The sequence below is a fragment of the Musca autumnalis genome, unplaced genomic scaffold (assembly GCF_047663935.1).
Source record: "Musca autumnalis isolate F117 unplaced genomic scaffold, ASM4766393v1 scaffold_5, whole genome shotgun sequence".
Lineage (NCBI taxonomy): Eukaryota > Metazoa > Arthropoda > Insecta > Diptera > Muscidae > Musca > Musca autumnalis.
This window is the reverse complement of record NW_027412088.1, coordinates 35,072,213-35,086,641: the sequence shown is the minus strand read 5'-3', so window position 1 is coordinate 35,086,641 and position 14,429 is coordinate 35,072,213. Positions and strand designations below refer to the sequence as shown.

Below are 14,429 nucleotides of genomic sequence, written 5' to 3'. Positions count from 1 at the left end.
ATGGTGTTCTTTCCGAAGTCAAAATACAAAATTACAGACAACTCGGTTAGAAAATCAGGCTAAAATAGTCAAAATACCGAATATCGGGAGGTACGTTTATATTGGACCTATATCTAAAATTGGACTTATAATGAACATTTGTTGCAAGGAGGTATGCTGTTCCAAACACAAAATGGAAAATTTGGAAAAAAATCGATTGGAAAATTTGGCTAAAATCGTGAAAATATAAAAAACGGACGGAACCTTTATATGGGGGCTATACCCAAATGTGGACCCTACATCCATTAATTTTTCTCTCTCTCTTTTGGGCTCGTTATAAAACTATGTTTAAAATTTGGAGGCGGTTCACCCATAAGAACGTTAAAAACTTGGGCTTGGGCGTCGGGTTAGTAACCCTTCCCTACTATGAAAAAGGATAGAAAAGAAAAACAAAGCCCTCTAAAGTTGACGAACTCCGCAAACGTTTTAAGGACCATGATCTGCGAATCTGCACCTGGAATGTTCGCACTCTTTATAGAGAAGGTGCAGTTTACGCATTGGCAGATTTACTTGAAAAGTACAAGGCCGACATTACTGCCATACAGGAAATACGATGGAAAGGGAAAGGCGTCACAACAACACCTAAAGGTGACGCACTGTATTATAGCTGCCATGACACAAGGCATGAGTTTGGTTGCGGATTTGTAGTTGGTCGTAGGTTAAAACACCTGGTCTCCAGCTTCACCCCAGTGAATGAAAGACTCACTGCAATTCGATTAAAAGCAAAATTCTTCAACATCAACTTTATTTGCGTTCATGCTCCCACTAAAGACAAGGACGAACAGACCAAAGATATATTTTGCGAACGCTTAGAAGAAACTTATGACCGTTGCCCTGCCCATGACATTAAACTTATACTAGGCGATTTTAATGCCAAAATTGGAAAGGAGAATATCTTTGGCCCAACAGTCGGGAAATTCAGTCTCCACAGTGAAACATCTGACGATGGTATCAGGCTGATAGACTTTGCTGCTGCAAGAAACATGGTAGTTAGCAGTACCAGATTTAAGCATCTCGATATTCATAATGGCACTTGGCTGTCGCCAGATCAAAGAACAAGAAAACAAATTGATCACTTTGTGATAGATGGAAGACATGCATCAAGCGTGTTGGATGTACGATCGTTCTGAAGTGCAAACATAGACTCGGACCACTACCAGATTAAACGTAGCAAACAAAGCGCAAACATACACAACAGGGAAGTTGGACATCGGTAAGCTGCAATCACAATAAACAGTAACAGTATATTCCACTTAACTGCCCAACTGCTTAATCAAAGCACTCCTCGTCCCGATAACATATCAGGACAATGGCAAAACAGTGTGCTAAGGATATGGAAAGAACATTTTTCCAAACTGTTGGTATCCAATAGTAGCGAAGTCGACGAAGATATCACAGATCCAATCCCAGAAGATGGTATTGAATGTATACCACCCGGCCAAGATGAGGTAAAGACAGCAATAAACCGGCTGAAGAATAATAAGGCAGCAGGAGCAGATGGTCTACCAGCCGAGCTGTTTAAAACCGGATGCGACACGCTGGCAGGAAGAACGCGTACACGACGATTGGAACCTGAGCCTTTATGCTCCAACTATAGGGGCATAAGTCTACTCCCTATTGCCTATAAGATAGTGTCAGGGATACTGTGCGAACGAATAAAGCCTATGGTCAACGAGATAATTGGACCATACCAATGTGGCTTTAGACCTGGCAAGTCCACCATTGACCAGAGAGAAGACCCAAGAGATGCAGATCGACACATTTCATCTTTTTGTCGATTATAAAGCAGCATTCGACAGTCCCCTCCGATCAAAGGTATTCCATGCAATGTCTGAATTTGGTATTCCCGCAAAGCTCATCCGGCTTTGTAAGATGACTCTAACTGATACTAGGTCCTCAGTTAAAATTGGAAAGAACCTCTCCGAAGAATTTTGTACCAAAAGAGGTTTCAGACAAGGAGACAGCCTTTCGTGTGACCTATTCAACATTTTGCTGGAAAAGGTAATACGAGATGCAAATGTCAAAAGAAATGGCACAATTAACACCAATAGCCACATGTTACTTGCCTATGCTGATGACATAGACATCATGGGACGATCAGTAAAGGAAGTAACTGATACCTTTAGGAAGGTCGAAGCAGAATCTGCGAAAGTGGGTCTGGCGGTAAACGGCGAAAAGACCAAATTGATGGTGTCGACGCGCAATGCGTCCATTGAGCTCGGACCGACTGTGAAAGTTGGTTCCTATAATTTTGATGTGGTAAAAGACTTCGTATACCTCGGCACCGCCGTGCACACAACAAACGACATCAGTTGTGAAATAAAAAGAAGAATTTTATTTTCCAACATATTCTACTTTGGCGTAAGTAAGCACTTTAAAAACAAAGCCAACAAAGCCAAAACATTGATACTACCCGTGCTGATGTATGGTTCCGAAGCCTGGGTACTTGCGCAAGCAGATAAGGCAGTGCTTGGCGTGTTTGAGAGAAAAATTCTTCGAAAGATCTACGGACCGATCTTCGTTGACGATGAATATCGACGTCGTATGAACCACGAGCTGTATCTGCTATACAACGACATCAATATAGTTAAACGTATCGAGATGCAGCGATTGGATGACGAGATGACAAGGCGCGGTATTCCGAAGCACTAAGCAGAGAGAATTGTAGATCTTTTCTTAGTTCGGTCTATGGAACAAATGTTATGTAATGGGCCAGCTAAGTAAGTAAAATTGTGGCCAGGAAATAAAAGTGAGCTTTACATTTTTGCTAAGAATATTTTATAGTGAAGGGTATAAAGCAAGGGTAGGCATTGTGACACACAAGAGAGCCCATGTGCTCTAAGTGAGCGTAAATTTGTTATCGCTCACAGCCTGTGTAGATGCTAACACGTTGTGAACAACAACAAATTTACGCTCATTGAGAGCACAAGAGGGACCCAAAAATTTTCTCTGCCTCACTCTGGTATAAAATGTGGATTTTTTACTCGTTTTTTCTTGAGGGCATTTCGCCGACTGATTCTTTTCAATTTCACTGTTGTAGGTGATCAGAATACTTAAAGTGTAGAATGTTTATTATCTGTTGCACGGTATCGTAACACTGTGCCACTGTGTAAGCGATAATATAACTTCTTGGTTTTATTTACATTCGATAAATTGCAAGTTAATTTCAGTTAACAAAAGTAAATAAACGCTTTCAAACACAACAAGTGGAGCGAGTAGACAAAAATTTAGTTTGTTTTGTAAGTTAAGCGGATAGGGTAGGGCGTCATGTGAGGTAAACGTAATTTTGGAAATGTTTGTGTTTTGTGGTAAATTAAAGAAAACTAGTTTATTCTAAGTAAAATAATTTAAGTTTTAAAATAGCTTCAAATATTCTGTGGCATGGTGAAAAAATGTGTTGATGAAAAAGAAAATATAAATAATTAAGAACGCAAACTACTCAAATGTTCGTGCAAAAAAAAAAAATTGACATCACGTCAAAATCTCACAACAACAACATGCTACTTTTTGAAACCTCCCAAAATAATAATAATTAAGCCCCATAAAATCCCAAAAAATAATTACTCTAAATTAACTTATTTCCTTTGTCAGTTCATTACATGTCAACGACGGCGCCACCACGAAAAAAAGGAACAAAACAGGATAACTTTTAAATAATTACAGCAAACAAGTTTCCTCACGGAAACCTTTGTTCCCCTCAAGCTTCTCCAACATACTAGACAAGGCAAGAGTAGACAACATTACCACAGCCGCTTTAGAATGTGGCGGTTTTCCCAGGCTATGGAATTTTTTTGCATTCAGGCAAAAGTGGTTAATGCTCCACAGCTGCAGCCCGTGGTATTTTTTGTACTGATGACAACGATGACGACGCTAATGTTGCCAGCAACAAGTTTTGGCATGAAAAATATTGCCGTAACGAGTGGTGTCACAAGTATTCGACGGAATGAAGTTGGTTATGAAAAATCTCAAGGCCATTACACAACAGACGCCTCTTTATTTTGGCTGAACACAGACGTTGTGACTGATAAAAAAGAAGAGGAGGAGGCGGATGAGAAGAAGAAGGCTGCAATTGCAGCAGCCACAACAGAGCAGCAACCAACATATTCTTCATCTGACGAATTTAGATGGGGCCATGTTACTAAATACTCTTCAATTCTATATGATGAGGATGTTGTTGTGAAAGGACCAATTATTTTCGATGTTAAATATCCGGAAATTGTAAGTATTTGTTTTTGTTTGTTTGTGATAAATACAAATGTGTTTTTGTGAACCTGTTACGTTGGTATTGTAGTAACTGAGATGCTTTTATGCTCAGGAAATGTTGGGGACAGGAAATGTTGGGCTAGGGACTAGAAACTGCAGAAAAGAGATCAGCCGGCTTTTTCAACCTCTTAATATCCTAAAACTTTGACTGTATAAAAGAAAACAAGTAACAAGTCGTTAAGTTTGGCCGGTCATACCTTCCACCATAAAATATTCTTAGCTAAGATGAAATAACTCGTTTCCTTTTCTGTCCAAAATTTTAGGTGCAAAAATTCTTCGACCGCGGGTAACCCTAAATTATCGAATCTAATCTAAAAATGTGTTCAATCAATTGATTCCTTTATATGGGGGCTATATCAAAGTGTGGACCTACGTTGACAATTTCTGGTGGAAAAGTTTAATGACTGCAGGGAACCTAAAGCGTAAAATTACGGGTAGTTTTGTCAAACAATTAAGCTAAAACCTTCAAAATACTAAAAATTGGGAGGTACTGTAATATGGACCTGTGTTTACAAATTTTGGTTGGGAAGTTTCGTGACTGCAGAGAACCTCAAATGTCGGGTAGCTCCGTCAACAAATTTTGGCAAAACCCTAAAAATACCAAAAATCGGGAGGTACCTATACCAAACCATGGACCAATAGACAACTTATGGTGGAGAAGTGCTGTGGGCAATAGTAGCTTTACATGTCAAATTACAGCAAGTTCGGTCAACAAATAAAGGCAAAATTCTTAAAATACCTAAACTCGGGAAGTGCTTCTAAATGAGGCCTATACCAAAACTATATTGACAATTTTTATGAGGTCAAATTAGGAGTTGTTTCGTCAAACAATGTAGCTAAAATCCTCAAAATACCGAAAATAGATGGGTACTGTTACATGGGGGCTATACCAAAACATGGACCTATTTCGACAGTCTTTCGTGGAGTAGTTTTGCAACTCCTAAGAACCTATTTTGGTTAAAAATTTTAGCTAAAACCCTCAAATTACCGAAATTTGGAACGTACCGTTATATGGGGCTATACATAAACATTGACCTATGTTGACAGTTTTTGGTGGTGTAGTGTGGTGACCCTCTAGACCTTTAAAATGTCAAATTACAACTAGTTCAGTTAAAAATTGTAGCTAACCGTTATCAAATTACAGCTAGTTCGGTTAAAAATTAAAAACCCTCAAAATATCGAAAATCGGGAGGTACCGTTATATGGGGGCTATACCTAAACATGGACCTATGTTGACAGTTTTTATTGCAGTCGTTTAAGAATTGTAGCTAAAACCCTCAAAATACCGAAAATATGGAGGTACCGTTGTATGGGAGCTATACCAAAACATGGGTCGATATAGCCCATCTTCGAAGTTGACGTGCCTATGGAAAAAAGATACTCGGTTGCAAGAATCTAAAATACGGACATGTGTAGATCGATTCGACAAACGACTGGCGATCACACTTATAATTGACTATCCAACGTTTCAAACATGGCCGGAGGGTTGTCTGCTCACTGTCCTCAAACAGCGTGAAGTGCTTGACAGTATCAAAGGCTTTTGATAAGTCGACCTCCACCATCACCGATTTATCACACGACTTGCTCAGGTTGAGTCCTCGACTAGTATATGTGGAGATGGCGTGTACCGCTGTTGTCACACTGTGCTGCTTACGGAACCCAGGTTGATGATCGGCAACTGGGCGAAAAAAAAAAAACGAAATCGGTCTGTACGCTTCACCTTTGCTGATATCCTTGCCTGGATCACCCTGCTCATTTTCCAGACTTCCGGAACGATTTGGGTGGTTAGCGACGAGTTGAGAACTTTAGTGAGATACTAAACTCCCGGCTCATCCAGCTGTTTTAGCATTACAATGGAGATTCCAGCAGGGTCAACCGCTTTGGGCGAGTTAGCTTTCCTGATGGCATTCGCATCAACGTAACTGAAGTCCTGTCTTTCTTCTTTCTAGGGTTCGAGAGTGCTGCAACGCTTCAGATGTTCCACTAATGCTCGCCTACCAACTGGTTAACTTCCAGTGCCAACTCCCTGACTCTGGGGTTACTGCGGTTTTCAAGACGAAGCTCATCGCGTTCATTTGCTAATCCCGTCGCCTCTGCTGGGATGTTTGGTCTCACTTCAAGTATTTCACCAGCAGGTGTGTGGCCACTCTCTGAATCTAGGCCAATTAGCTTTCCCATGATTGATGAAAGTGTGGCGTTCAGAGGTGATGATGGAGATAATTATGGGGAGAGGGGGTTTGTTCTATAGGCCGAACTAAGAAGAGATCTCCATTCCTCTCTATTTGTTGCTTCGCACTCTGAAATACCGCGCATTTTCATCTCATCATCCACTTGTTTGCGCCATCTATTCTTTGGCCTGCCAATTCTACGTGCACCGCCAAGCGGTCCGTCTTAATACGCCTTTTTAGCGGGTTCATCATCGCTCATTCTTATGATATGGCCTAGCCAACGCAATCGCTGCATTCGATACGTTTAACAATATTGATGTCGTTGTATAGCAGATACAGCTCGTGGTTCATGCGACGTCATGTCTGCTTGCGCAAGTACCCAGGCTTCGGAGCCATACATCAGCACGGGTAGTATCAGTGTTTTATAGAGCGTTATTTTTGTTTGACGTGATGTGGCTTTGTTTTTAAACTGCTTACTTAAACCAAAGTAGCATCTGTTGGCCAATACAAATCTTCTTTTTATTTCACAACTGATGTCGTTTGTTGTGTTTACGGAGGTGCCGAGGTAGACGAAGTCTTTTATTACCTCAATATTATAGGAACCAACTTCCACAGTCGGTCCGAGCTCAATGGACGCATTGCGCGTCGACACCATCAACTTGGTCTTCCCACCGTTGACCGCCAGGCCCACTTTAGCAGATTCTTCTTCGACCTTTATAAAGGTATCATTGTGACTGTGGTATCTTCGTCCTCTTCGCTGCTATTGGATACCAACAGATTTGAAAAATGTTCTTTCCATATCCTGAGTACACTATCTGTATCAGTTACCAAATTACCTTGCTGGTCTCTACAGGAGGATGTGCCTGTACCAAAGCCATCAGTTTGATGCTTGACTCTTTGGTAGAATTTTCGGACTTCATTCTGGCTCCTGTACATCTCGATTTTTTCACACTCCCGCTTTTCCATCTCTCTCTTTTTCCTGCGTAAAAGACGTTTCTCTTCTCTCCTTTTCTCCCTGTATCTCTCTCGTGCGCTACGCGTTGCCACGGATTGTAAAGTAGCCTTATATGCCGCATTTGTTTCTTCGGTGGCAGCACGACACTCCTCATCATACCATGGATTCCTTGGTGGAGGTCTCTGGTACCCAAGTATGGATTTTGCGGCTGTTTGCATGGAGTGGGCAATGCTTTGCCATTGCGCTGATATGTTATCGGGATGAGGAGGGCTTTGATTAAGCAATTGGGTTAGTTGAGTGGAATATGCTGTGGCTATCTGTTGTGATTGCAGCTTACCGATGTCTAACTTTCGTGTTGTGCCTGTTCGTACTTTGTTTGCTACGTTTAATCGGGTGCGTACCTTTGCTGCAACAAGGTAGTGGTCCGAATCAATGTTTGCGCCTCGGAACGATCGTACATCCAACACGCTTAAAATCCACTATTCCACTAAATTGCAAACAGGATGAATTTCCCGGGATTGAAGCAACAACCGCTGGTGTTATGCGCTGCGTGGGTGGCTGCAGGGGATTCGCGTATTCTGATGATGACGACGAGTCATCGAAGTTTGAGTATTGTGGATGCGTATGTGATATATATATTGGTCCTGGGTTTTCCTACATCTTGCCACGGACTAAAAGAATCCGCTCCCAACACAGAAAAACTATGCCAATTCAAACTTGTGTACCCTGAGTTTGCAGCCGCTGGTCGGAACACGGGTGCTCTGTGGTTCCGGGTAAATCCGCTATCGAAAAACTAGCCGCGGTGGGATTGCTTGTCCCACAATGGTGATGTCTGGTGAGCTGTGGCCACCTCTTTGTTCATCGTGAAAAGTGCTAAGACATCAATTTGCGCTGCTCCCCTCTGGTCATTCGTATTTATCAGTCATTAAAGTTGGTGCCGGCGGGTTTTTTGGAGCTTTTGAGCTTTTATTTCAGGAAGTATTGACTTGTCCCCCTCCAAAAATACCATTGTAATAGGGGTCCGGAGAACAAGCTGCTGTAAACATTTCAAAAAGATCCGAAACATGTTCTTAAATTGCACTGTTGCGAAAAATTGTCAGGAGTGAACTGATATAGTCCATATTGAAATTTGATACATTACGATGTGCGAAGTATGGACCTTCTAGAGTCATCGTAAACACCAGTTTAGCAAATAATGTTTAACTTTTGTGGGGTAGTACAGGAAGGTGTTGACCTATAAGGGCCATGTTCAAAATGGATTTAAGTTTGGACAAAATAAATCAATTAAGAATGTTTGGATCAAATGAGTTGTTCTGTTCAAGAGATATCGTGCGTGGATGGAAAGGGCTAATTTGTCTGAAATGATGGGGTCTAAAACCATTATTTCGATGAGGTACATTTTTATCGTATTTAAAGTGTATATATAATAATTGGCCAACATTATGATAAGAAGTTTGAAATATGTGTTTTTGTTTTGCTGGACTTTCCAAATAAGGGTTTCCTATGGGCAAGGAGTGCTGCTAATCATTGTACAACTATAACTCCCAAAAGAACTCCCCAAAGATTTTTTTCTTTAAATCAAAATTTCTTTTGCAGTTTTTAGATTTTTTTGTCACTTTCTTGTCCTTTACCTCTGTACTCATCCTTTCTATAATTTTAAATGATGTTTCTTTTTAAGGAAAATTCAAATTCTCATACCATAATTGGAATACATGCCTACAATAATAATGCTGCTGATGATGATGATGATGATGGCGTTGGTGACCTTAATAACGAAAACAAAACCGGAAACCAAGATTTAAAAGTATATCCTGTCATGGGTGGCATTGGTTTTAATTTTACTGTTGTACGTTTCCTGTTGGCCAGCGAACATGAGCTGCATTACAAATTGACAATCCGTGGGGTGGATATTTAAGAGAAAATAAAAATAAAAAAAAAAACAAAAAATGTCATGGCCTGACATGACATTTAGGAATTTATGTTCCAGCAAATTGTGATAGTCAAAAAAGGAAAAGGAAAAAACGTAGGATATAAACAAAATAACAATTTATTTGCAATAAAATTCAAATTGTGCCAAAAATAATTTGTTAATTTTTTAATTTAATCAATAAATATTTATGAATGTATAAAGCAAAAATATTAGTTGTTTTTAAATATTACCATTAAAGAAGACAAAAAAATCAATTTACTTCAATAGATCCATTTTAAATCATCAATAATTATATTTATATTTACTTATCAAAACCTGTTATTATTACTCTTTTTTATATTTTGAATTTGAATACGGCGTCATTTGATATTTCGATATTCCGTAATTTCAATTGACAAAATTATAATACATGTTCAGGTTTTGAAACCCGTTAACAGTAAGTATAAATATGCAAATTAGGGGGTCAAACTTCATTCAGTTTTACGAGTACGTTCCAACATTTAAAATTCATTTTCTAAATAAAATCGATAAATTTATTAAACATTTCCAACATATCTATGTAAATACTGCTACTACTTATTTATGTTATATTGTTGGGGGGCAAAATGTGTCTTACTTTATCAACTATTCTGTGGATAAAACTATCCATATTTTTATAGTGTGTATATATTAGGGTTATGACTTTTTGACATTTTTCCTCAAAAATGATTTCCTGTAGCAGGGATGAATGAACTTTTGCCTATTAATCACTATGCCATCGTTTATTCCATTGAAATATAAAAAAAGTTCACGCACAAATCGATTTTAAAAAAATAATTTTTTGAAAAAAATATATGAAATGAAAAAAAAAAATTTTTTTCCAAAAATTATTTTTTGTTGCACGAATGAATAAATATAAGCCTACTAATAACTATAATAACGTTTATTTCATTCAAATATTAAAAAAGTCGCAAAAAAGTCACTTTGAAAAAATTTTATTTTTTTTTTTTTTGCTAAAAAATTATATTTTTGAATAAAAGCGTTTACGACATTTTTACGATTCTCAGAATTGAAGAAAAATATTGAGAAATAAATTTTATGTCATTTTAATTATCTCATGTGGCTCTAAAGTATATTTTCAATTATATATCTGTTTTCAGTGACTTCAAAAAATTGTCCATAATTTTGATAAATTCAAATTTTAAAATCATTTTGTGCGTGAGGTTTTTTCACCGAATCACCTTATAATTAAGATTTTATGTAATCTTATGGCAAAACTCATCACGCTATGATACAGGGATATGAGGTTGCAAAAAAGTCATAACCCTAGTATATATATTATAATAAACATACAAATATATTTTATTATGCAGACTTCTAAACCATAGACAGTTTATACATTTGGAATTTGTACATTAGGGTTGTCAATGAGAGTCGTACAGACATCTTTGCAGAACATTTCGAAGCTGAAAACAAGTAAGAAGGGTGTTAAGTTCGGCCGGGCCGAACTAGTTATACCCTCCACCACAAGTTGTATTGAAGTAAAATGGAATAATTAGGTTTCTTTCGTGTATGAAGAAGATTTAATACTAAATTTCAGCAATTTCGGTAAAACAATGTGAGACACCATTCTATGGGGGCTATTTCAAAACGTCGATCTATACCGACAAATTTCATATGGTGGAGGGTATAAAAAGTCATATTGTGGTACTTTTATAGCGGTTCATAAAATAAGGGACGAAAAGGACATTAAAGGAAGCGTGTTAGAAGGTAGAAATGCTCTACAAAAATAATCCTCATTCGATTTGACTGAAGACATGTTATCTCGTAAATAAGCTAAAACAACAGTTAACAAAGATATAACGGTAATTTCAGGTGTCTTACGTTGTATGACGTTGGGGATGAAAGATACCAAGGAACGGTCCTGACCGGCTTTAACATGGCAAAGTCCAGGATTTATCTTCGTCCCTCTTTCATTTCAAGTGGACACTGACCTCCCAGTGGTGTAACCTGGGGTAGCTGCCTTTAACACCCGCAAAAGGAAGTTAGCTAAAATGTGCCGCGCGTTCACCCATAAGAACGTTAAAAAGCAGCCTGCTATGAAAGAACAAAAGAAAAGAAAAACAAATCCCTCTAAAGTTGACGACCCCTGCAAACGTTTTAAGGACCATGATCTGCGAATCTGCACATGGAATGTTTGTACTCTTTATAGAGAAGGTGCAGTTTACGCATTGGCAGATGTACTGGAAAAGTACAAGGCCGACATTACTGCCATACAGGAAATACTATGGAATGGGAAAGGCGTCACAACAACACCTGAAGGTGACGCACTGTATTATAGCTGCCATGACATAAAGCATGAGTTTGGTTGCGGATTTGTAGTTGGTCGGAGGTTAAAACACCTGGTGTCCAGCTTCACACCAATGAATGAAAGACATGCTGCAATTCGAATGAAAGCAAAATTCTTCAACATCAGCTTTATTTGCGCTCATGCATCCACTGAAGACAAGGACGAACTGACCAAAGATATATTTTATGAGCCCTTACAACAAAACATATGACCGTTGCCCTGCCCATGACATAAAAATTATTCTAAGCTATTTTAATGCCAAAATTGGAAAGGAAAATATCTTTGGCCCAAAAGTCGGAAAATTCAGACTCCACAGTGAAACATCTGACAATGGTATGAGGCTGATAGACTTCGCAGCGGCAAAAAACATGGTAGTTAGCAGCGCCAGATTTCAGCATCTCGACATCCATAAGGGCACCTGGCTGTCTCCAGATGAGAAAACAAGAATTCAAATTGATCACGTTGTGATAGATGGAAGACATTCATCGAGCGTGTTGGATGTGCGTTCGTTCCGAGGAGCAAACATAGACTCGGGCCACTACCTTGCTGCAGCAAAGGTACGCACCCTGTTAAAGGTAGCAAACAATATACGAACAGACACAACACGAAAGATAGACATCGGTAAGCTGCAATCACAACCGATAGCCACAGCATATTCCACTCAACTAGCCCAATTGCTTAATCAAAGCACTCCTCATCCCGATAACATATCAGCGCAATGGCAAAGCATTGCCCACTCCATGCAAATAGCCGCAAAATCTATACTTGGATACCAGAGACCTCCACCAAGGAATCCATGGTATGATCAGGAGTGTCGTGCTGCTACCGAAGAGAAAAATGCGGCATATAGGGATACTTTACAATCCGTAGCAACGCGTAGCGCTCGAGAGCGATATCGGGAGAAAAGGAGAGAGGAGAAACGTCTTTTCCGCAGGAAAAAGAGTGAGATGGAAAAGCGGGAGTGTGAAAAAATCGAGATGTACAGGAGACAAAATGAAGTCCGAAAATTCCACCAAAGAGTCAAGCATCAAACTGATGGCTTTGGTACAGGCACATTCTCCTGTAGAGACCAGCAAGGTAATTTGGTCACTGATATAGATAGTATGCCCAGTAAATGGAAATAACATTTTTCAAAACTGTTGGTATCCAATAGCAGCGAAGACGACGAATATACCATAGATCCAATCCCAGAAGATGGTATAGAATGTATACCGCCCAGCCAAAATGAGGTTAAGACAGCAATAAATCGGCTGAAGAATAATAAGGCAGCAGGAGTCGATGGCTTACCAGCCGAGCTGTTCAAAACCGGAGACGACACGCTGATAAGGTGTATTCATCAGCTAGTTAGCACCATCTGGCAGGAAGAACGAGTACCCGACGATTGGAACCTGAGTATCCTGTGCCTAGTCCACAAGAAGGGAGATAAGAATGTGTGCTCTAACTATAGGGGCATAAGTCTACTCCCTATTGCCTACAAGATCGTGTCAGGGATATTGTGCGAACGACTAAAGCCTATGGTCAACGAGATAATTGGACCATACCAATGCGGCTTTAGACCTGGCAAGTCCACCATTGACCAGATATTTACTCTGCGGCAAATCCTGGAGAAGACCCAAGAGATTCAGATAGACAGCTACCACCTTTTTGTCGATTATAAAGCAGCCTTCGACAGCCCGCTGCGTTCAAAGGTATTCCAAGCCATGTCTGAATTTGGTATCCCCGCAAAGCTCATCCGGCTTTGTAAGATGACTTTAACTGATACTAGGTCCTCAGATAAAATTGGAAAGAACCTCTCCGAAGAGTTTAGTACCAAAACAGTTTTCAGACAAGGAGACAGCCTTTCGTGTGATCTCTTCAACATCCTGCTGGAAAAGGTTATACGAGAGGCTAACGTCAAAAGAAGTGGCACAATCTACACCAATAGCCACATGCTACTGGCTTATGCTGATGATATAGACATCATGGGACGATCAGTAAAAGAAGTAACCTATACTTTTATGAAGGTCGAAGGAGAATCTGCTAAAGTGGGTCTGGCGGTAAACGGTGAGAAAACAAAATTAATGGTGTCGACGCGCAATGCGTTCATTGAGCTCGGACCAACTGTGGAAGTTGGTTCCTATAATTTTTGAGGTAGTAAAAGACTTCGTCTACCTCGGCACCTCCGTAAACACAACAAACGACATCAGTTGTGAAATAAAAAGAAGAATTTTATTGGCCAACAGATGCTACTTTGGTTTAAGTAAGCAGCTTAAAAACAAAGCCACATCTCGTCAAACAAAAATAACGCTCTACAAAACACTGATAATGCCCGTGCAAATGTATGGCTCCGAAGCCTGGGTACTTGCGCAAGCAGACATGGCAGTGCTTGGTGTGTTTGAGAGAAAATTTCTTCGAAAGATCTAAGGACCAATCTGCGTTGACGGTGAATATCGACGTCGCATGAACCACGAGCTGTATCTGCTATACAACGACATCAATATACATAGTTAAACGTATCGAGATGCAGCGATTGCGTTGGCTAGGCCATATCATAAGAATGAGCGATGATGAACCAGCTAAAAAGGCGTATAAATACGGACCGCTTGGCGGTACACGCAGAATTGGCAGGCCAAGGAATAGATGGTGCAAACAAGTAGATGAAGCGATGAAAAGGCGCGGTATTTCAGAGTGCGAAGCAACAAATAGAGAGAAATGGAGATGTTTTTTTAGTTCGGCGTATGGAACAAATGTTCTGTAATGGGCCAG

General features: G+C 39.7%; 2 protein-coding genes across 7 annotated transcripts in view; one reads left to right on the top strand and one right to left on the bottom strand.

Annotated features, from left to right (window-relative positions):
- Window positions 1–14,429, bottom strand: part of LOC141404907 (uncharacterized) — a 127,292-nt gene that overhangs the window by 65,605 nt on the left and 47,258 nt on the right. The gene's annotated exons all lie outside the window — the stretch shown is intronic.
- On the top strand, window positions 3,208–9,562 carry LOC141404908 (uncharacterized). Of its 3 annotated transcripts, none has more exons than XM_073988743.1 (3): window positions 3,208–3,278; window positions 3,631–4,257; window positions 9,104–9,562. In XM_073988743.1, exons 2-3 carry the CDS (start codon window positions 3,799–3,801, stop codon window positions 9,338–9,340), a joined length of 696 nt encoding a protein of 231 aa, XP_073844844.1. In that variant the 5' UTR covers window positions 3,208–3,278; window positions 3,631–3,798; the 3' UTR covers window positions 9,341–9,562. The 3 variants fall into 3 exon arrangements, with proteins under 3 accessions (XP_073844844.1, XP_073844842.1, XP_073844843.1); XM_073988741.1 differs by having other exon boundaries at window positions 3,241–3,313; XM_073988742.1 differs by having other exon boundaries at window positions 3,269–3,347.